At 38.1% G+C, this 23,827-nt stretch overlaps 1 protein-coding gene across 1 annotated transcript in view; it reads left to right on the top strand.

Annotated features, from left to right (window-relative positions):
* The window catches only part of LOC142158314 (immunoglobulin superfamily member 1-like), an 88,715-nt gene extending 65,618 nt beyond the window's left edge, over positions 1-23,097 (top strand). The window contains exons 12-17 of the mRNA XM_075212185.1: positions 22-126; positions 2,701-2,728; positions 6,424-6,471; positions 13,758-13,819; positions 14,253-14,293; positions 16,674-23,097. Of these exons, the coding sequence (XP_075068286.1) occupies positions 22-126; positions 2,701-2,728; positions 6,424-6,471; positions 13,758-13,819; positions 14,253-14,293; positions 16,674-16,778 (389 nt within the window). The 3' untranslated portion in view covers positions 16,779-23,097. The remainder of the gene's footprint in view (positions 1-21; positions 127-2,700; positions 2,729-6,423; positions 6,472-13,757; positions 13,820-14,252; positions 14,294-16,673) is intronic.
* Positions 23,098-23,827: the final 730 nt, after the last annotated feature.

The raw sequence follows: 23,827 nt of genomic DNA, 5'->3' as shown, positions 1-23,827 counted from the left end.
TGTTCATATCTTGTGTTTCAGAAGCCTCTTTGTTAACCCCTCCTATGATAGCTGGTATTATAGGAGTAGTGTCACTTCTTCTCTGCTTGACATTGGTAATTTGGTTCTATGTGAGGAATAAAAGGCGTAAGTATGTACAATTATATGTGTTATTGATAGATATTTTCAAGGAAACTCTAAACAATGAACCATGGTCCAATTGTCATATACAGATACAAAGGGTAATTTACCAGCCGCAGAATATGCACATGTAGGTGCACTCCCAGATCATGATTTTAGCAAGTGCTCTCCGTAAAAATGCTCTGTGCAGTCTTTTCAGGTTCCAGAGGGAAAGGTAAAAACCTTCAAAATACTTTCACTCTAGGTACATCCATTAATTGCATGCAATGTTTCAGTTTTTACTGAAACATTGGGATTAAAATCAAGTTCTTAAGAGCTTGATTTTAATCCCGATAAGGCCATTTTATTTCACGTGTGACCTTTGTCTAATGCTCTTATTACATTATAATTTGCGAGCAATACAATGTGCTTTCCCTCAATAAATAAATCATATTTGACAACCTTCCCATCGGGAGAGGCAGGAAGAGGAGGTGACATGGTGATACTAGTGTGACACCATGGCCCTGCCCCCTGCATTGCAATGCACTAATTTGCTGCATCATGCTATGAAGCTATGATGTGAAGTGTTTGTGATCCGGGAGGGAGGCCTACTCTTCCAGGAGTCCGGAAGACTCTCCAAAATTCAGGATAGTAGGCAAGTATGCAATAAATAAAGATGCAAAGGGCAACCAACAGACAGTATAGAAAGACTCCTGGCATCTCTGGAGAACTGCATCTTTTGAAGCGGATTTAAATGTCTTGTCCCAAAACATAAAATATTGTTCTTGCATACAAGTACAGTACGAAACATGAGTGTTCCTCACCTACATTTAGATAAGGATACCCTGATGCTCATAGCTACTTCCATTAAAAGGAGCAAACTTTTGTGCCCACCAAGTTGATGCCTTTTTGACCTTCTAGTTCATGCTCTTTCCACAAAACCGCCACTTATTTGTAAAAGTAATGTAGTTAAATAAAAAACAGCACACTGTCATGAGTTCAGCAATATCTTGAGAGATCAACAGTGATTGTCCCAAAATGTCTGATTAATCACTACAACTTGCTGAAATTGTGACAGTATTTCAAGGGTAGCCAGAACACTCATACAAATATACAGAGGGACTGATGGCTGAATATATTAGGTAAGCATGAAAATAGATACATTGTGTACAATTTTTGCGCTGAAGTATTTTTGCAGCTTAAAAAATAACCCTCACAGACTGATACAAAAGGTACAAATGTCCAATGTTGTGGCAGCTAAAATACTCACTGCTTATATTGGTAATAAACATATCATCCAAAACCAACAGTAGAATGCAATCATCCAGTGGTCATTTTATTTTGGAAACTGGTAAAGATCATGCTTGGAAATATCTTTGTGTATCATTACACAAGTCTTCAGTAGTTATAACTCTAACTGTCTCATCTACACTTAATCTGTGTGATTAGGTAAGTGATGGTTTTTAGCTAAATCATGCACTACTATTGAAAATGTATAAAAAAAAATCATAAATCCACATATTTTGTGCAATGTAATTTTAAATATAGGATCATGTAATCATTATTACAACAATATTATTATAAATCTCTGATTTACTGAATATGTGTGTAGGTGTCTCTACAAGAACCTTTCACAGACTTCATGACTAACATAGATATATAGCTTGCTTAAAAATAGCAATCTGCTAGCTTCTATTCAAGGCAATCATCATCATCATCTATTTGTTTATATAGCGCCACTAATTCCACAGCAATGCCTCACCTATTGAACCCTCTCTAGCCAGTCACTACATCAAATACTCTCTCCTGCAGCCTCTCTGCAGGTCAAATTCTGGCTTCACCCTGAGCCCTCTGCTCAATTCCTCTGAGCTTCTTCAAGCTGCTCCATGGCCGCTCACTTGGCTGTTTCCTCAGCTGTCTCTACACAGCCGTCTTCTCATGGCTCTCTCTGCCCTCTATAATGGTCTGCTGAACCTCTCTCCAGTACTGCCTAAAAGACACACACCTGGATCCTTACTAGTCTCTTACAAGGAGCTTCAAGGATAAGTCCACCCAAAAATGAAAATTCAGTTTTGAGTGAAATTTTATAAATAAAACTTACTCCCATAAGACTACTTACACGTGGTCTGCCATTCATGTGATCCTGCAGTTACCTCTTTATGGTGTGCAAACCCAGCACTGCTCAGCTCCCCATGCCTTTGTGTTGTTGGTGGACAGCACGCTGCCTGTTTGAAAAAGGATCGGGTTGGCAGGTAAGGAGAGTGTGGCAAACACCACTGGACACTTCTCGCACATCAAGGGACTCTCCTCATTCCTGATGACCCGGTCTTTTTAAGACAGCGCTTTGCCAGCTGGTGTAGCTGAGCAAGACATTGGGGAATTGACATAGTGCATGACCGTAGGACCGCAAATAAGTAAGCTTTCAGGACCTGCTTAAAATATTCCAATGACAGCTGAAAACTATCCTTTGAAAGGCATGATAAAAAATAACATTTAATTAAGTGAAGTGCTGAGAAGACTTTCCCCCCTTTTCTCAACTACAAATATGCAAATAATAAATAGTGATTTTTATTTTTTTTATATTTTTTTTCTCCATTATAGAGAACAAAAATAAGAGATTACGTTTCAGGTATGTGGATAAGATCACTTAATATGAACCATTGTCTGTGCCAAATCAAGACTCTCTCTTGTGTAACATACCGGACTACAGGGAACCAACCACCATACAGTTCTATTACCCAAATAAACACAAAATACAAGTGCAAGGGTGAAGCGTCAATAAACATAAAACATATTCTTGCCTTCAACATAAATATATGTTACCATGCTGCATTACATATGTACAACCATTCATATTAGTATTTCCAGCTTCTGAGATATTATTGGGCATGTAAATAATCAAACATACAGCTTTACATTCTAATCAGCCAAATAGCAAGCTGTGACCAGGAGTGTTGGAGGGAGCTACATTATGTAATATCTGCTAACAGTCATGATTTTCCCTGGACAGTAACAATTTTTGGTGACCGATGAAAAAAGCATAAAAGTGGTGGTCTAATTTATCCTGGTTTTCCAATATAGAATGTTGGGAAGTATGTTAGCTCATATACCCCACTGTAGCTCCAGCTAGTCAATACACTGGCCCTAAAAGCTATTCCCAACTTGTATTAGCTTTCCTGTATCTAGATGCACTTTCTCTATATTCGAATGGAGCATATTTTAGTCTTACAAACAGTCTGTGCCTTAATTAATTGCCAACTATGTTAAGATTACAAAATATATGCCATTACTGTGATTGGTAAACATAAAATATGGTTTTGCCAAACTGTATTGATTTTATGTAAATGTTGGCATACTATAAATGTGCGTATTAAGGGATATAACACAATTTTTGAGGTAATATTTATTGTTCTTTTATGCATTTCAGTAGCCAATTTTATGGGTTTAGGGGTAGTTTATGAAGAGCTAGTACATTTCAAATGTGTGCATATTCTTTTGTGCTATATTTTCCCATAGTTGCTGCTCGTCTGAGTATTTGTTGGCCTCCAGTGCCATGAATATATATACTACCATGTATCAGTCAATGGGCCTGATTCATTAAGTACATCAAAAATTTTTAGTAAGTTTTCTCCTGAACAAAACCATGTTACAATGCAAGGGGTGCATATTAGTTTATTATTTTGCACATAAGTTAAATACTAGCTGTTTTTTTATGTAGCACACAAATACTTGATAGCTTTATGTTTACACTTAAATTTAAAGTTGATCTAGGACATGCCCTATCCCAACTATAAATCTGTCCCCACATTTTAAATTTACCTCCCCCTCTAATTCAACATGGTCTTGCCAAAGTGCAAAGTTACTCATTTTTTTTTGCTTTACTTTCCTTAATGAATCAGGCCCAATTTGTCTACATTATTATTCCTAAACCTGGATGTAATTGGTTGATGTGCCACAAAATGACTATATCTGTTAATAAAACATAAAACTATTGCTGTTAGAACATTTTGGAAGCTACAAAACATATATTTTTAAATCACAAACTATATATGAAAAGCTACATCAGAATAAATAATAAAATACATTTTGCATGATCTTGTGTTGCTGAAATAATTTTGTGCTGCACAGTAATTAGTGTTACAAAATAATGCTTTCCTTCGAGAAAACTGATTTGTAACAGAAAATACAAATTCGATACATATGTGTAGATATCTAAAATGCATGTGTACAATACATATATTTTACATTGTATCAAACTTTGCAGTGGTTAAATAAACTAGATTGGCAACTGCAATAACCACAACTGTTCATTGTTGACAGATGTTGCATCAAATTTATATCAAAATATAGATGTAAGAAATAAAAGATACAAATAATTTAAGGTAAATAGCCCAGATTTGTAGCAATTATTACATTATGAGCTTTTTGACCTGTATGATGTCCTATTAGGAAATGGTTCTAAAGATGTCGGAGATGCTTTGGCTATAACTTTACTTTTTAACAGAGATGCAGTGCCAAACCCCCCAATTTTTTCTTTTAGATAAAAACCATTAAGGTAAAATACATTGTTCAGTGTAAGATTACTTATATTGCTAGATTTACATTATTTAGATAACTAGGATACAGTAGAATACACTCCATAAAAGTGATTATGATTATGTTTGCCACTGTTGAGCAGATGACAACTAGTGTCAAATTATTAAAATTCATAAAATATTGCTTTATAATATCTGCGGCTCCAAATATATTTAACATAAATTATTTTGTGACTACAAAATTTAGTTTGTGTTGCAAAATCATGCTATATATCTTTTCATGACATCAGTTTGGCAAAACTGATTTTGAAACACAAATAAATTTTGACGCAAAACAATTGATTCTGTGTTATAAGCTATCACTTTTACTTGTCAAAATGAATTTTGTGCTACAAAATGTATTTTGTAGTCTGACACCAAATTATGTGCAGCCAATTACCAAGATGATTTATGAGATTATACCAAGTGAATTGTATTGCCAGACTCAAATTTGGGCCTAATTCCTTGAGGAAAGCAAAGCAGAAAAAATGAGTAACTTTGCACATTGGCAAAACCATGTTGCATTGGAGGGGGAGGTAAATTTAAAATGTGAGGACAGAATTATAGTTGGGGTAGGGCATGTCCTAGATCAACTTTAAAATTTCAGTGTAAACATAAAGCTACCAAGTATTTGTGTGCTACATGTAAAAACAGTCAGTATTTAACTTATGTTAAAAATAATAAACTAAAATGCACCCCTTGCATTGTAACATGGTTTTGTTCAGGAGAAAAATTACTCATTTTATTGCCTTACTTTCCTTAATGAATCAGGCCCAAAATGTTTAGCTCACATATTGAATTTATTTTGTAGATAGAATAAACTGTTGACAAACGGCACCACGTAGACTACATCACATGCATACTTATGGGCTAGATGTAAAGCCTTGTTTAACTGTATTTTTTTTGCCGGCCCTTTCATTAAATCTCATTTAATAAGTGTTGATGCTCAACTGCTTGCCTTCTTTTCATTTTACTATTAAACAGCTCAGGGGAAAAGGGAAAAGAATGGCATGTGTTTAATTTATGCGCATTTTTTTTTTTCAGCTTCAATATTTTAGTTACCTTGCAATTCAATGCATTGAAGTTAGTCATAATCTATGTTCTTGACTATGCACACAACTTCCTCTTGAAATTCAACCCGTACACCACCTCAAGACCAGGCTATTAACTACACATTATGTACATCTGAAAATGAATGGAATCCTTAAATCTTTAAACTATGTCTGGTCGCATCTGATTTTGGTTTAGGTACTTGGTCTTTACACCAGGCATACAGAACGCAATTGTCTAGTTATGCCTAGGTACTACCCTGATAAGCCATTGTTCAGCTGTTTTCTGTGCATGTGTGCACGCCCCCATTACTGTATGCAAAACATGGCACAATGGGAGGTGAAATTAAAACACAATCTTGGCTCTGCACTGGTCTGGGCCATAATGAATAACTCACATTCTAACTCTATCACTCTCACGAATTAATTTGTAATTCAGACCTAAATTTAAACAATAATAAATATGCTCTAAGTGCTTGCAAATTCATCAAATACAGAAAAATGCAGAACTAAATTACATATACATCATAGTTTCCATATAGGGACTGTTGTTTAAACGTTGTGGTAATGCTGTATAAATAGCACTCTGGGGTGTTAAGAGATTAAGCAATCTTGCTTCCTTGTGCTGTTCACTGTGTTGCTTTATTATACCATGTTCTTTTTGTATCATCCTGAATCCCTATATTTTTTTATTTACAAAGCTGGTACTGGAAGGAAAACAAGATGCCTAATAAGGTCCCTTCTTCATGGTAAGATCTGTGTAACAGTTGTGTATATTTTTTTATTGATAATCTTATTAAATTATATAAAACATAACGATTTAACAGAAAAATATTGTACAATATTTATATTTTGCTTAGACATAAAGAAAATAACAGTATAGTTGAATATAAATATTTCTTCGTAACCCCTTCTTGACATTCTGTTGTTAATATATGACACATTTGCAAATTCCACACTGCAAACACTCCGCATAGATAGCCAATGTCACTGTAAGGGTTTATGCACCCAGCCAACCCTTCACCATTGCTTTTAACATATGCTTAACTGAGTATGATTGGACGCTAACATTATTTTTCCCTGTATAAAGCACAGTGTATTTCTAGACTGGGATTTTAACAAAACAAAAATAGACCATATTCTACATTTATCTAACCCCTGGTTCTTCATCCCTTTTGTTAAAATATTTGGCTCCAGTGCAGAGCTGGAACTGACGTCTCTGGAGTCTCTTTATAGAAACCCTTCACTTATAATATCCTGTGAATGGTCAAGGTCCATACATATTAGAGATGGTCACTGACCCCCGTGTTTTGGTTTTGGATTCGGTTTTGGATCTGGATTACCGTCGTGTTTTGGTTTTGGTTTTGGTTTTGCAAAACCGCCATTGCGTGTTTTGGTTTTGGTTTTGGTTTTGTTTGGTTTTGTTTTGCAATTTGTTATAAAAATTACATTTATTGGTGCTAAAATAACATAATTTAGGTATTATTTTGTAGCTACATTATTATTAACCTCAGTAACACTAATTTCCAGTCATTTTTTATTCAATTTTGAACACCTCCTATGTCACAATATGATTTTCATACACTTGAAAAGAAAAATTGCTGCAGTTCTTGCCAGTGATAACAAAAAGGCCATTGTCATGCCTGGGCATAAGACCAAAAATCCACCTCTTAAGTGTGGAATTATTTTTACACGAATCCTGGCAAGAGTTGTCTATCCATTTGTAACATTTTGAAAGCCACACTCAGTAGAGGTAGGGACCTTAACCATCTGGGATCCTCATCCATGTTTCGTCATTTTTCAGCGAGTTATTGGCAAACTGTTGGGAAAATCAGAAACTTTGGTTAAAAAAAAATTAACAACAAGCATTCCAGCATAATCTACCTCCCTTCTCTCATCTACATCCCAGCACCTGCAATCTTCCCCCCCAACAATTGGCAAGTAAACAATCCTCTGCAAGAGGAAGCAAGAATGAAACCTGTCACCCAGTCGCAAAGCGGATCACAGACGCCCTGGGTACTATGCTAGCGTTAGATCTGTGTCCAATGTCCACTATTAATACAGTTGGTTTAAGACATTTAATTGAGGTGTTATGTCCCTGTTAGCAAATGTCATCACTATACCATTTTACTAGAAAAGCTTATTCTCTCCTGTACCGGAAAGTTCCTAAAAATGTCATTATTGGGTGACAAAATGGTATTCTACCCACTGTACACTTAACCACAGATATGTGTACAAGCGGAACTGGGCAAACAAAAGATTATATGACTGTGAAAGCCCACTGGGTTGGTCTTTCGCCTTCCCCAGCATGGACAGCAGCAGCATGTACCCAGGTGCATCACATTTTTGAGAAGTAGGCTACTCTGTGTATCAGCAGCTTCACTAAGAGGCATACAGCTGACAAACTGTTCCAAAAACTAAGGGATGTCATTGAAAGATGGCTAATCCTGCTTGGAGTCTCCTGAGGATATGTCATTTCTGATTACGACCCCAATATTGGTCCAGCATTACAGCGGGGCTGAATTCCATCACATTTCCTGTTTTGCACACACTATCAACTTGGTGTTACAGAACTTTTGAAAAATGACATGCAGGAGATGCTGTTTGTGTCCATAAACATTTAGGGTCAATTTGTGGTTTCTGCAACAGCATGTAGGAGAATACAGCAGCTGCAAGAAGACTAGCATTTGAGGGGAATATACTTTAGTCCAGCGAAGTAGTTACCTGTGAAGAAAGTGCAGACACAGTTAGCTTGAGTCAAGTGATTGCCTTAATAATAGATTTTGAAAAGGTGCTACATAAAATTATAGTGTGCAATAAAACAAAGTAAATGTGCTAACTATATTTTAATTGTAGATGAAATACTTAATTTTCTTTGCAAGGATCCCAGACTTATCAACATCTTGTTGGGACGTCTTCTCCTTCAGTTTCTCTGGCAACTGCTTGTAATAAAAGAAATTGCTTTCCCAAGACACCCAGTGGTGATGCAGATGAGTCCGCTAAACATTTTGATATTTGCTGTGCTGTAAAAGAATTGCCCAAAAACCGTGACAGCTCTGCCCTAAAATCAACTAGTCATTCCCTTTGGAAGGCCATTATCAGCAATTACATCATACTACACAGACTTCTATGATATTGGGATATTGGGATGAATTAGTATTGTTGGAGGAAGATTATCACTAAACCCTGCCACCTCTCCAGTTTCGCAATGAGCTATGGTACAATAAAATGTAACTGCAGATTTAGACCAAGACTGTCAGCCCTATTATTTCTATTTCAGCAATTACAATTAGCAATGGAGCAATGGAGCTCTTCTCTTTGGGTGTTACCTATATAACGCAGCACAATTTGCCTGCAAATTCTACAGACAAGCCTGCTTGTCTTCCTCTCCATCAATGACTCTTAGCAATTGAGCACTCGTCTTTGGGTGTATATTACACCCAAACATTATTAGTGAAAATTATGAAAAATACAGTTTAATCCCTGATAGGCCCTCCACCATCCTTTGCATGTTAATAGTAGGATTGGTTGGAATTATGGTCAAGGTCACACATTTTTTTGACAAATCCTTCAAACCAGCCCAGATGTCAAACTGTTGTGGTCTGCCCCCTGCGTCATCCCTGCTTGTGTTTGGAAAGTGCATATTGGTGCCAGAACCTCACATGCCAGAACTGCTCCCACTGGTGCCACACTGCTGCAGGACTTACACAATCAACCGCATCCTCATCGTCGGATACCCAAATCTCCCCCACATCCTCTTCTAAAGACAAAGTGTCATCCTCACTTGGTGTATCACCGGCTACACTCGGGCTGTTCAGGCACACATCAGCAGAACTGCTGAAAGGGCCCTTCTTTATGGGTAGACTAACAGAATGGTCACGATTAGACATCCCACTGTTGGATGGACTCTCCACAGGGATTGTTGTCATTTGTGAATCAGAGCAAATATTCTCCTGTAATGCCTCACTGTTATCTTGCAGCTCGGCTTTGACGCGTAACAGTAGTTGTGCACCAATTGTAGGCTGGGTAACTTTTTGGGATCTGCCACTAATAGCCAAAGGTGAAGGCCTCATTCTCTCTTTGCCACTGCGTGTGTAGAATGGCATGCTTGCAATTTTTTTTTTATCGTCACTTAACTTTTGCTCAGTTACACTTCTTTTTCGCTTCAATACAGTAAAATTTTTTTGGGTTTTTGTTTTTTGCACTAATTTGAAAACACTCTGTTGTTTGACATCGCCTTGGCCAGATGACGTACTGGGAACACTAACATCAGGACTGGTGACAGAACCTGGTTGCTCATTTAGATCATATGTGGACTGCTTTGAATCCATTCTGAGCGCAAACCACTGGGGAGTGCTAAAAATTATTTAGTAGATTCTGCTGACAGTTATGACTTTTGACAGCCAGAAATATTAATGCACAATTAGGGAGGACACCCCAAAAACACTGAGGAGTGCTAAAAATTATTGAGTAGATACTGCTGACAGATATGACTTTTGACAGCCAGAAATATTAATGCACAATTAGGGAGGACACCCCAAAAACACTGAGGTGTGCTACAAATTATTGAGTAGATACTGCTGACAGATATGACTTTTGACAGCCAGAAATATTAATGCACAATTAGGGAGGACACCCCAAAAACACTGAGGAGTGCTACAAATTATTGAGTAGATACTGCTGACAGATATGACTTTTGACAGCCAGAAATATTAATGCACAATTAGGGAGGACACCCCAAAAACACTGAGGAGTGCTAAAAATTATTGAGTAGATACTGCTGACAGATATGACTTTTGACAGCCAGAAATATTAATGCACAATTAGGGAGGACACCCCAAAAACACTGAGGAGTGCTAAAAATTATTGAGTAGATACTGCTGACAGATATGACTTTTGACAGCCAGAAATATTAATGCACAATTAGGGAGGACACCCCAAAAACACTGAGGAGTGCTAAAAATTATTGAGTAGATACTGCTGACAGATATGACTTTTGACAGCCAGAAATATTAATGCACAATTAGGGAGGACACCCCAAAAACACTGAGGAGTGCTAAAAATTATTGAGTAGATACTGCTGACAGATATGACTTTTGACAGCCAGAAATATTAATGCACAATTAGGGAGGACACCCCAAAAACACTGAGGAGTGCTACAAATTATTGAGTAGATACTGCTGACAGATATGACTTTTGACAGCCAGAAATATTAATGCACAATTAGGGAGGACACCCCAAAAACACTGAGGAGTGCTAAAAATTATTGAGTAGATACTGCTGACAGATATGACTTTTGACAGCCAGAAATATTAATGCACAATTAGGGAGGACACCCCAAAAACACTGAGGAGTGCTAAAAATTATTGAGTAGATACTGCTGACAGATATGACTTTTGACAGCCAGAAATATTAATGCACAATTAGGGAGGACACCCCAAAAACACTGAGGAGTGCTACAAATTATTGAGTAGATACTGCTGACAGATATGACTTTTGACAGCCAGAAATATTAATGCACAATTAGGGAGGACACCCCAAAAACACTGAGGAGTGCTAAAAATTATTGAGTAGATACTGCTGACAGATATGACTTTTGACAGCCAGAAATATTAATGCACAATTAGGGAGGACACCCCAAAAACACTGAGGAGTGCTACAAATTATTGAGTAGATACTGCTGACAGATATGACTTTTGACAGCCAGAAATATTAATGCACAATTAGGGAGGACACCCCAAAAACACTGAGGAGTGCTAAAAATTATTGAGTAGATACTGCTGACAGATATGACTTTTGACAGCCAGAAATATTAATGCACAATTAGGGAGGACACCCCAAAAACACTGAGGAGTGCTACAAATTATTGAGTAGATACTGCTGACAGATATGACTTTTGACAGCCAGAAATATTAATGCACAATTAGGGAGGACACCCCAAAAACACTGAGGAGTGCTAAAAATTATTGAGTAGATACTGCTGACAGATATGACTTTTGACAGCCAGAAATATTAATGCACAATTAGGGAGGACACCCCAAAAACACTGAGGAGTGCTAAAAATTATTGAGTAGATACTGCTGACAGATATGACTTTTGACAGCCAGAAATATTAATGCACAATTAGGGAGGACACCCCAAAAACACTGAGGAGTGCTACAAATTATTGAGTAGATACTGCTGACAGATATGACTTTTGACAGCCAGAAATATTAATGCACAATTAGGGAGGACACCCCAAAAACACTGAGGAGTGCTAAAAATTATTGAGTAGATACTGCTGACAGATATGACTTTTGACAGCCAGAAATATTAATGCACAATTAGGGAGGACACCCCAAAAACACTGAGGAGTGCTACAAATTATTGAGTAGATACTGCTGACAGATATGACTTTTGACAGCCAGAAATATTAATGCACAATTAGGGAGGACACCCCAAAAACACTGAGGAGTGCTAAAAATTATTGAGTAGATACTGCTGACAGATATGACTTTTGACAGCCAGAAATATTAATGCACAATTAGGGAGGACACCCCAAAAACACTGAGGTGTGCTACAAATTATTTAGTAGATACTGCTGACAGATATGACTTTTGACAGCCAGAAATATTAATGCACAATTATGGGGGACACCCCAAAAGCGCTGGGGAGTGCCAAATATGAAGAAAATATAATAAACCTCTATCCTCCTCTCTGCACTAGCGATTTTGGTTAGAGCAATTGCAAGAACAATATGGTATTCTCTGTCCCTGCTCTAATTAGCCTATGACTACACCCTGCTCTCTCCCTCTGTCAAATGGCGATGGATTGCTGTGGAGGCGTGTATTTATAAAGTTGAAGTATCGCGAGAACCGAGTCCCGAGATCCGACGACGTCACAATGACGTTCGGCCTCGATTTGGATTCGGAATGGGCGGGAGAGTACCGAGCTGCTCAGCTCGGTACTCGGATACCCAAAGTTCGGGTGGGTTCGGTTCTCGGAGAACCGGACCCGCCCATCTCTAATACATATATACATACATACATACATACATACATACATACCAGAGTAATCTTTCATGACTCCTGGTTCTAACAATTGTTATCTATATCACTGCTACAATTTTTTGCCACCTGGTGTAACTTACACCTCTACATCAACTACTATCATTGCCTATGTCTTTTACGGCCTGTGTTCATAATTATCTTTTACAACCTGCAGTTTCCAGTTCTTTTTGATTAATTCCAAACTTGACTAGGCTTGAGCTCAACCTGTAGTGAAGTGGTGAAAGGTCAAAACCAGACCTAGGCTGTAAGTTTCTCACTGAGTGCCAGTTCTTCTGCTTAACATGATAGTCAAACTTACTGATATCAACTATAACAATTCCCATTATACTTACTGTTTGCTTCAACATGTTGGTTTTCTCTTGGTACTAAGCAGCTGACAACAATGATAAATGAGTGACTGTTAAGTTGGTGAGATCTATTATGTAAATTCAGAGAAGAGGTTTCGTGCTCCCCAGAAGAGTAACTACAGGGAGGTAGTAGGTAGACCAGAGCACAGGCAGAGTCATCGCCACCTCATTCACTGAAGGTGGTGAGGAGACTATTGTCACATCAAAAAGATCAAGTGGGGAATTGGGCATTATTACAAAGAAAAAATGGATTTAAACAATGTTAATAGGGTCTGTGCAATGTCACCAACAATGACAATGTGGCAATGTCACTGTACAATTGGGGAGCAATTCTGTTTTCCTGTTTGTATGGTTAACTGTACAGGGCTACAGCTAGTACTTCCAAAAAGGTTATAGTAATACCAAAGGTGCTGCTGTCATCGGGTGGCGTGGCGTGTGGCGTGGCATGACATGATGATATTGGGCCATGGTCTGGCAAAAAAATGGGGTTTCCTCTAAAATTTTGCAAAGGGGGGTAATTGCAAACCAAAGTGTGTATATTTATAAAGCTACTGATTCTTTTACTGATCTCCTCAGGACTACCTTGCTGTGGGTCATTGCTGTCATAAGTAGATCATTTCTATTTGTTTCCTGTTTTAGCCCTGTAAATCCAGTCAGAAGCAATAAGGACACGAGTCAAGATCTGGAAATGTCTAGAAGAGGTAATTATGTGACAAATGTGTGGCACATTTAGGAAAGTGTTTTTACTAGGTAGAGAAGTTGTTGCTACCCATTTCAACCAATCATAAGTTAGCACCACATTTGATTTAGTGTTAAAATAAGTTGGAATATCCTGCGAGCTCAACAAAATCTATTTCTTGTGATTTTGCACAAATGAAGTTGTTAAACAAAAGAAAGGAAAGAAATATATTATTTACCCATCATCTAAAGCAAACATTTGCATTTCTGCACATTATGTTATCTTACAGCACAAACATGTGCGCAGCAACATTTAACACACCTCAAACAGTGCGAAAGCAGTTGTATTAATATTGTGTGCCTGTGCATGACAATTCAGTTATTGTATTATATTGTGTTTTATTATAGCATTGGAACTATGTTATTATTAATATTGTGCTGTATTTATTTCCACAGGCTCAATAAATCTGTCACGTTTATCAATTACCACAGAAAAGGTAATATATTTAAGATCTCCATGAATTTCAGGCTTATAGGTTCATAACTAGTTCATTCAATCAACTTTTAAGGAACTTTAAAATGTAAACTGTTCTGAAAGGTCAGCCCATGTAGTCAACCACAGACAGCAATCAGTAATAGTCAAAGGAAACAGTGGAAAGATTCTCCAGCAACAAATTTTGTTTTGTTTTGTCCATGTCAGGCCCGGACTTGCAGTCTGCCCATTGCCAGAAGAGTTGAAGTACTTGAGAATATAAGTGTTCTGCTCTGATTTCCCAAATATGTCTAAACATGGTCAACATCAAATCCAAATACTGTAGTCTTGAGTAATAGACATTTTGTACGTTATCCAGCTGCACTTGGTCAGTACTGATGGCAATAGATATATCAACATTATCATTTATTTATATAGCGCCACTGATTCCGCAGCGCTGTACAGAGAACTCATTCACATCAGTCCCTGCCCCATTGGAGCTTACAATCTAAATCCCCTAACACACACACACAGAGACCGAGAGAGACTAAGGGCAATTTAATAACAGCCAATTAACCTACCAGTATGTTTTTGGAGTGTGGGAGGAAACCGGAGCACCCGGAGGAAACCCACGCAAACACGGGGAGAACATACAAACTCCACACAGATAAGGCCATGGTCGGGAATTGAACTCATGACCCAGTGCTGTGAGGCAGAAGTGCTAACCACTAAGCCACCGTGGAATTGCAAGCCAACCAGTGGATGATGAAATGGGCTAAGATCACCAATGTGAGCTGTTGTGGGTTTTATTCCAGGGCCCTGGTCCACATCCAGAGATGGAGGTATGAGGGAGCAGTTCTATCTCTACCATCTTTCAACCTGATAAAAGACTAAACAATAGTGAATACTCTGCGATTGCTCCAGACTTATGTCCCAGGATGGCAAATTTAGAAAAACAATTTGTAAGGCACTCTGTCAATGAAGCAAAAGTAAAATATGCCCACTATCTTGTATATGCTTACACTATTTTCCTACAATAAATAAACTGTATTGCTGCATAAACTGTATGCAGCAATATGCTCATTTTTGTGACTGGTATAGCTCTTTCAGCTTTTCTAGCATTACACCGCAAGAAACATATCATGAATGGGAATGCAATGCCTGTGCTTTCAAGAGAATGCTCAAATATCTCTGAAAATGGTTTTAAAATAATGCACCAATGCTTCATGCCTTGCTACTGTCTTTTCTCTATAGGAATATTGAACTATTGGCTAATTTGGACTGAATTTAATTTGTCACTTTTTTTTCCATACTGTCCATTTTTAAATCATACTTGTCCACTTTTCCTAACTTGTGTCTGGGAAATCTGGAGGCGAGATAGGAAAAGAAGTGGATAGTGCATAATGATACAAATCACATCTTCAATTGGGTGAAGCTCTGCCCACCTCAGTAAAACATAGAGTAGCAAGTGTGTCACGACGCCACCCTATTATCATACCCCTGGCCAATCAGTGCTTGCTGAGGAGGGCATGTCCCCCGCACACCTTCTGGTAGTTAAGTGCTCTCTGGGAGAATTGCCTGTTCTCTCAGGAGTCCAGGAGGTCTCCCTATAATTTGTGAGTTTCTCGGATATTACATAAGAGTAGGCAACTATGCCTTCAATTATTTAATATGAGCTATATATCAAAAATATATTATTATACTTGCTGTGTTCTGAGTTCAGAGCATGCATGATTTCATGTTATTCCGATTCCTTGCATCTATCTCTCCTCTACTAATACATGGATAGAAATTTTGCTTAGTATTTATTTATCAGTCGTGACAATGCAAGTCAACAGCTTTGGGCATTTTCACTGCTGGTTGTAAGTGATTGAAGGACATTTCTGTTTATGGACTAGTATACAGATGACCAGAATGAACAAGTAGTAATCACCTTGATGCTAAATTGCACTATATAATTATGTATGTCTATTGTGCTTTGTGGCGCTTGTTGTGGCTTGGCTGAAAGACATATAGGATATGTCGATGAGTAATACAAGTATGGAGAAATACACTTTTCTAAGAGATCTGCAGGATGAGGTCAGTTATAAATAACTTGCTAAAAAAATATTTTATAAAGTTGTCAGGGATATGCGAAAGCAGGTGATACAGATTATCTGACAGGAAAAAAATATTTAACTAATAATGATAATAATAATCAACAAGTATTGTGCATATAAGTTCCTCAACTCTGGTCCGCAAAGAGCACCAACAGGTATCTAAGTACCATAGTTGAGAAACCATTTAGTATATAATCTAATAATAGGCCTCTGAAGAAGGTTGCATTGTAAATATTTTCTAGGCTGTTAATCTATACCATAATATAGAATTATACTCTGATGTTTCCTTTTCTTTTCCCATCACAGGAGGACAATGCACTAGACAACACTGTCAACTTCTCTACATTTCAACGTCATTCTACATTTCAACATCAATCTGTTTTCAGAGACTCTGCCAGGAGTTCCTCATAACTTTATGAAAATGTTACTGGAGTATGACTTAGATGCATAAAGGGAATGAAGGTTTATGCACTGCAGGTTTCAGTTGTCACATACTGTAGATGGAAAACAAGTGTGTCTCTCATCTCATATAATGTTACACATGAGTAAGTTTACAAAGACAAAGGAGCTTTTTGTCCCAAATTTCATTCATGACAGTGATAACACATAAGCACAACATTGAAAATCAATGGATTTAATTGACAGTCAAGGCTTGATGTAGTTGGATGCAATTTATGTAAAACTCGCAGGCATAAATTGCGTAATATGTCAATCCAGATGCATCTGCAGATGTGTCCAGGTCAGCTTCAAGCACATATGCACTAGTTTTATATCATCATAATCATCAATACTTATTTTGCAGTAGCCTTCTAGCAAGCGCAGGTAATATGCGTCTGTGTCCATGTCAGACATACCCTTACTGTACTTGGGCTATGGCTGCCCAACCCTTCTATCCCTCTGTCTGCCTTTCTAAACGTTATTAGTCGTACATGCTCCTGAGTCTACATAGGACTCATTTAACATTTAAGGCTTCTCTTACATCGCAAAATGCTCATTACATGCCTTCTACACAGTGGTGTTGCTAGGAGTCATGGCAAGCGGAGCAAGGGCATGCTGCAACGGCAAACCCCTCCATTTTGGGAGAGGCCAACATGTGAAGGCAAGTCAAGGTTGAAAAATAACTCAAATATAAATCTCTCATTTATATTCTATTATAATATTATACCATGTTTACTATTATACCATGTTTACTGCACAAATATAACTTCTGATGGACCTACAGAGATATGATTCAAATGACAGCAAATTAATGATCTATAATAGAATAACAGAATTTTCTATTAGAAATATTAGAATAGAATTGGTACAAAAAAATCTCTCGTCTGTGACAGGCACCTGGAGATGTGTCTGTTGTGTAAGCAGCAGTCTGCCAACAACGGTTTTTGTCTCACATTTTGCCTCGTTTAGAGATCCGAATTTAGTGCAAGAAACAGAGTCACGATTCAGTTCAACTTGATACCTAAAAATTTGATTCTGTCAGATTTCTCAGAATCCTTCTACATGTAGCCCTCCCCCCTGTTCTCAGCTGACATTTTAGAATTGATAGCATGTGGGTAGGACTTTTGCTGCAAATCTGTGCTCATAAAATGGCTTGCAATGTATATTGAAATAGCTGTGATTTACTGAACAAATCTTAACAGTATATTTACAGTTATTCTATTAGTACATTCTAATAGTATATTTGTAAACTAATGAGGAGTGGACAATAATATTCTTTCCTTTAAAATCCAAGTGTTTCAATCTGAAGGCAGTTGTGCAAGAGTCAGTACCAGTGACATCTGATCTATTTAGTGGAGAAAAAGCAGAGTGCTGTTTAACTGTGAGCAGCTTACCCCACAAAAAAATATTAAATATATTTATTGCTTTTGAAATCCAAGTGTTTGACTGTGACGGCAATTGTGTGAGGGGCGGTATCACCTTTGTATGAGTAAGGGGCCAAAAGACAGGGTGCCGTGAATGACCTATCATTGTGTGATAGCACTACTATGCTGAAGGGATGAGGAGGAGGAGGATGATGATGATGGTGGCACAGGTGCTGCTGCAGCTGCTGAAGGCTATACACCTACCCAGTGGGCTGTCATGGTCATGTTGGCTTTTGTTTGACCAATACCGCTTGTCCACATATCCGTAGTTATGTGGATAGTCAGTACAATGGCATTTTCTGGGGACTGAGTGATTTTTTGTTTAACCTCCCAATACAGCTGAGGAATTGCTGCTTGGGAGAAATGGAATTGAAATGGAATTTGATAGTGTTGACACATAATCTCAAGGAATCCGCTAAAACCTGATCCTTTGATGGTGTAAATTGGATGCACATCCAATTCTAACATAGCTGTCATGGCTTTAGTGATCCGCTGTGCAACAGGATGCTGGCTGTCGTACTTGGTTCCTCTTGCAAACGCTTGCTTCACAGATAATTGTTGTTTAACAATATCCAATTGAAAATTGGATGCCAGAGTACGTATTAATAATATTAAGGTTGATGATGAAGATGTTGATGATGTAGTTTGCATAAGGTGCATATCCATTCTTCTGCTAGCTGATTGCTGGACTGCTTGTTATTATACATGATATTCCACCTTTTGATAAACTACTTGAATGAACTTGCTACAAATAACGTAACCTCTCTGTCTGTCTGTATTACGCAGTATTGTTTTATTACTGTGTTTGTTCCCAAATGTAAAGTGCTAAGGAATTTGCTGGCGTTGTATAAATAATAATGATGATGATGATGATGAAGGTAGGAGGTGCCTATCTGTACTTATTGTGGCATCACAAAGGCTACAGATGCCATGACAAATGTTGTCTGGGTTGGGATAAAAATATTTCCACAAGCAAGAGGTGGATTTTTTGGTCTTTTGCCGAGGCGTGTCGAGACACTTATGGGCATCAGGTGGTAATACTGGTCGTTGACTTACTTGGACACAGTCATCATTCTCATCATTAATTTGTTCAAGTACAGCACATTGCAACATTTTCTAATCGACAATTATCCACCTCATCCTGTTGCACAGGAGCAAGTTCGAAAGCAGCATCCTCAATTTCTATGTCTAAATCATTGTCATTATAACTCATTCTCACATTTCCAAAGGATTGCAGTCAATGGATAGACATTCATTTGGTCGACAGTCAGAAAGTTGACAGCATTAGGTTGACAATTCATATATCAACAATATTATTTGGTCGACAGTATTAGGTCGACAATTGAAATGTAGACATTATTATTAGGTCAACAATTTGAATTTATACAGTAATATATGGTTAAGGCTAGTGAGGGTTAGAGTTATGGTGAGAGATATTATTGTCGACTTAATACTGTGTACATTTCAATTGTCGACCTAATAATACTGTTAATGTCATTGTTGTCGACTTTCAAACCCTGTCTATATTATGGGGTTGACAATATAAATGTCAATCATGTAACTGTCAAACATATGTATCAAACACTCACCAAATGGCTGGGAAATTTTGGAAGGAGGCTGCTCTATAATTACAGTGCCAGAATCTGAAATCTCAGACTCTTATATATTACTCATGGACACCTTTAGCTTATGCTCAGTGCCCAATTTGATCTTCAGCCTCAGTGTTCTTTTCATGCACTGATGTGGTTGTTTTGGAGGTGATATACCTACATTCAGAGTGAGAAGGTGGTGCAGGTGAAGTTACAGAGGATACATTACCATGTTGGGCACTTGCTTTTGCAATGGGCATTCTAGTATGTTTAAGAGCATTAGCAGGACCACTGCTAGCAAAGGCTGGGCATGGTTTGCATCTTTTCTTGCCACTGCGTGTGATATATGGAATGAAAGCTATTTTCATTTTTTCAAACAAATCACCACATTCATCAGTAACCTTTCCCTTAATATTTATGACAAAAGCTGATGTTTTCTTTGAGATTGACAAACGTTGTTTGGATTTGGAGCATGATTTCTTACACTTTATTCCCACATGACCTTTATTACTCAGAGAGGTTGAAAAAGTATTACTTCTTACAGAGCTAGTACTGGAATGCTCCTGATCTATAGACTGATCAATGATTAGCAACAGGACTAAAGCTACTTGTAGTGGAAGCTATTTGTAGCTGCCACCACTACATGAATGCCTAATGAGATAGGGAAAGTACGGACTGGTACCTTGCAATGCAAACACTGCTCCACAATATCATTCAAATTAATAAAATTGTTTTGTTGAAGAAATGCTTTGTTTTATTTGGGTTGTGCTTTCAAACACAGTCCCGGTTTTCCGAAAACAAACCCCCCAAACATCGCCAATCCGAGTACAAAGCCGAGCTAGCTTCCTCGGATCTGAATCGAGGCAAAATGTCATTGTTGTCATCGTCGGATCTCGCTGGTTTTGGATTCTATATGTACCTCCCTCCACAGGAGATCCAGCATCATTGCTCACACAGAAACAGGGGTAGCAGTGTTCTTGTCACTCTTCAGTCTCCAGTGCCATTGCTCAAAGCCATTGCACATACAGAAACATGAGGTATAGCAGTGCTCTTGTCACTTGAAAAAATTGACTGGAAATGACTGGAAATTAATGTTATTGAGGTTAATAATAATGTAGGAACAATAAAACTAGCCAAATTATGTGATTTTAGCATTTTTTAGCAGTTTTTTTTAAGAAAAAAAAAACAGATCCAAAATCAAAACACGTGAGGGCGGTTTTGCCAACATCAAAACCAAAACACGGGGGTCAGTGAACATCCCTATTACTAATACAGATGTGATACTACCCCTCACACAATTGCCTTCACAGTCAAGAACACAGTCAAGAGCTCAATCAAGAAATAGTTTTACTGGGTGGGGAATGCTACTCAAATTCAAACACAGGCAAGCTACTCTGCTCGCTGGCTACACTGAGGAGCATACTGGTGTCAATCTGTTTTAAAAAATCAGGAATGTTATAGCAAAATGGCTCACCCCGCTAAGACTCTCCCCAGGATTCCTCATTGCTGATAATGAAGGGAACATAGTGCGTGCATTATGACTGGGTGAATTTCAACACCATACCATACTTTGAACACAAAACTTAGTTGTTCACAATCTCTTAAAGAAATAAAGCTCTGTGCAGGAGATGCTGTCTGTGGCCCGTAATATTTCTGGACATTTTCGGCATTCAACGGCCACAAGTAGATCATTGCATTAGATTAAAAAAAATGACCTGACATGTCACCAACTGAAGCAAGAGGTTTTAACAAGGTGAAATTTCACACTTTATGTCCACTGCTGTGCCACTATGTTTAACAGGGATTGTATATTTTCTTAAACTGCAATTTAAATGTGCCACTGCTCTGCAACTAATATTAGAGCCAGCTCCCTGCAGCCTTTGGCCAATATTGGTGAAACATTTGACAGTTGTGAAGAGGTGATTAGACAATAGTAAATGAATGTTAATGATATAAATAATTGTAACAAAGGGAGGCATTTAGCTGGCCATATGCAGAGAAAGCTTGCAAGCAGAGTAAAACATTTTGTGAGGATACCAGGTTTATCTGACCCAATGCTACCCACTTCAAGCTGACTGGCCACACATGGGTGCCTTCCTATGCCAGGGAAGTCTACCCAGTACCTTCTAGGATTTGTATAGTCACTCAGGCAAATGCAATTAGAAAGTAAAGCAATACATTTATTGTAATAAAAACAATCACTTATTATATACACACAGTAAATAAATGCCAGGCAGATTTACCACATCATCTGTCCCTTACCCCACTAGTTTAAGGTGTTACAGTCACCTGGCTGTCCAGACTTGATGACCCATGGATATTTCTCAGCTGCATATGTAGAATCTGGTAGAGAACAACAACTCCAAAACCAGATCTTGCACCTTTCAGCAATCAAAACACAGAATGAACATTCCCTCCCCCCTGGAGTGGCTCCTTATATCTATGGTCTAATTTCCATAGAGCTTTCCCCTCTCTGGGCAAACCCCTGGGTCTCTCCTTGTTAAACATTGATCAGTGCTGGACTAGGGGGGGTTGGAGAGGGGAGTGAAGATGAGCTGTGCTTCTCCTTCTACAGAACCTTCCCCTGCTAGATGGCCTGTCTGGACTAGTCTAGTGAGAACAATGGACACTAATTAGTTTTCTCCCTCTAGTATCTTGCAACCTGATCCCTACCCATTACCACTTGGCTTCACTTTAAGGACAATGAATAACAACCTCACTGCAACATCACCAATATACAATATACATATTTACAATGAGCTACAATGTCCCCATATCCACATGTAATTAGACACTGCAGTTGTCGTCTGTTGAGCTGGGGAACAAAAGCAAGAGCTATAAAAAGTACTTGCTATAATCCACATTATGTGAGAAATGAGGAAAAGGATGGTTACAGTGTTATCACACTTGTTTCATCACACATTTGTGCAGCAGTGTACAAATTTTTAGACATATGTGTGACAAATAATAGTTTAAAGTTTAATTAAACTTGCATAGTTTTCCCACAGCAGACCAACAGGCTGTGTCTGAAGTCAGAGCAGCTGGTAGGAGTTCCCTTTTAAAGGGATGGTGGGTGTGTCACCTGTCCATCAAGGTAGGGCTGTGGGAGGAGTGTCAGGTATAAAAAACTGTCAGTTTCACTGTTCAGTGTGACCAACGCTGGGGAAGCTGGCAGGTCTTTGTGGAGTGAGTTTTTGGGAACACAAGAAACTGTATGCAATCTGAATGGTGTCAAACACCTTTACCATCCTGACATTAAAACTAAGTAAAAAGCAAGAAGTTGTTTATGTGTTTCACCAGAAGTATGTTTGTGCCACATAATGTAGAGACAAAAATAACTAAAAACTACATGATTTTACATGTTTTCACATTTTTTAATAATTTCCAAAACCAAGACCATCAGGGGGATCAAGCCTTCCTGAATGGGGGGAGGGGGTCAACAAACCCCATGTATGCTGAGTATTATTTTATTTATTGTATGTGGATCTTCAGTTGCAACACCTAGCCATTGTCACTTTTAAAATAATGGATGCATATTTGTCAACCAGAAACCAGGTTTAGTCTTATTGTTCTCCCCTATTTATAATGATTATGTTAAATGTGCATTGGTAGCTGATATCATATTCATGTCACACCATTGTTATATATTATTTTTTCATTATAGTCATGTTTATGTATTATGTGTAAACATTTTGATAACTTTGTGTTCAATTTCAAATGTTCTTATGTAACATCACCCTCTCCTAGGGTGTGTGTAACAATCTTTGTGTGACCTGTCTGGGAATGGACTCTTTACCGAGTATTCAGTGTCGCTGAGGGCCTCCTCCTTAGTCTACATATAGTGGGTTCTTCGTGGGGTAGCATCCTGAAGTTAGCTACACTAGAGGGAGACTAAGGAACCCTTCTCCCTCCTACTCTGCTTCGGGCCACCAGCACACACAAAGAAACTATAACTACACCAGGTTGGTCTTTAGAAGCCACACTGCTACATTTATTAATGAAGCATGAG

This window comes from Mixophyes fleayi, chromosome 1, assembly GCF_038048845.1.
Source record: "Mixophyes fleayi isolate aMixFle1 chromosome 1, aMixFle1.hap1, whole genome shotgun sequence".
Taxonomy (NCBI): Eukaryota; Metazoa; Chordata; class Amphibia; order Anura; family Limnodynastidae; genus Mixophyes; species Mixophyes fleayi.
The sequence above is the reverse complement of the archived record's forward strand: the minus strand, read 5'-3'. Positions and strand labels throughout refer to the sequence as shown.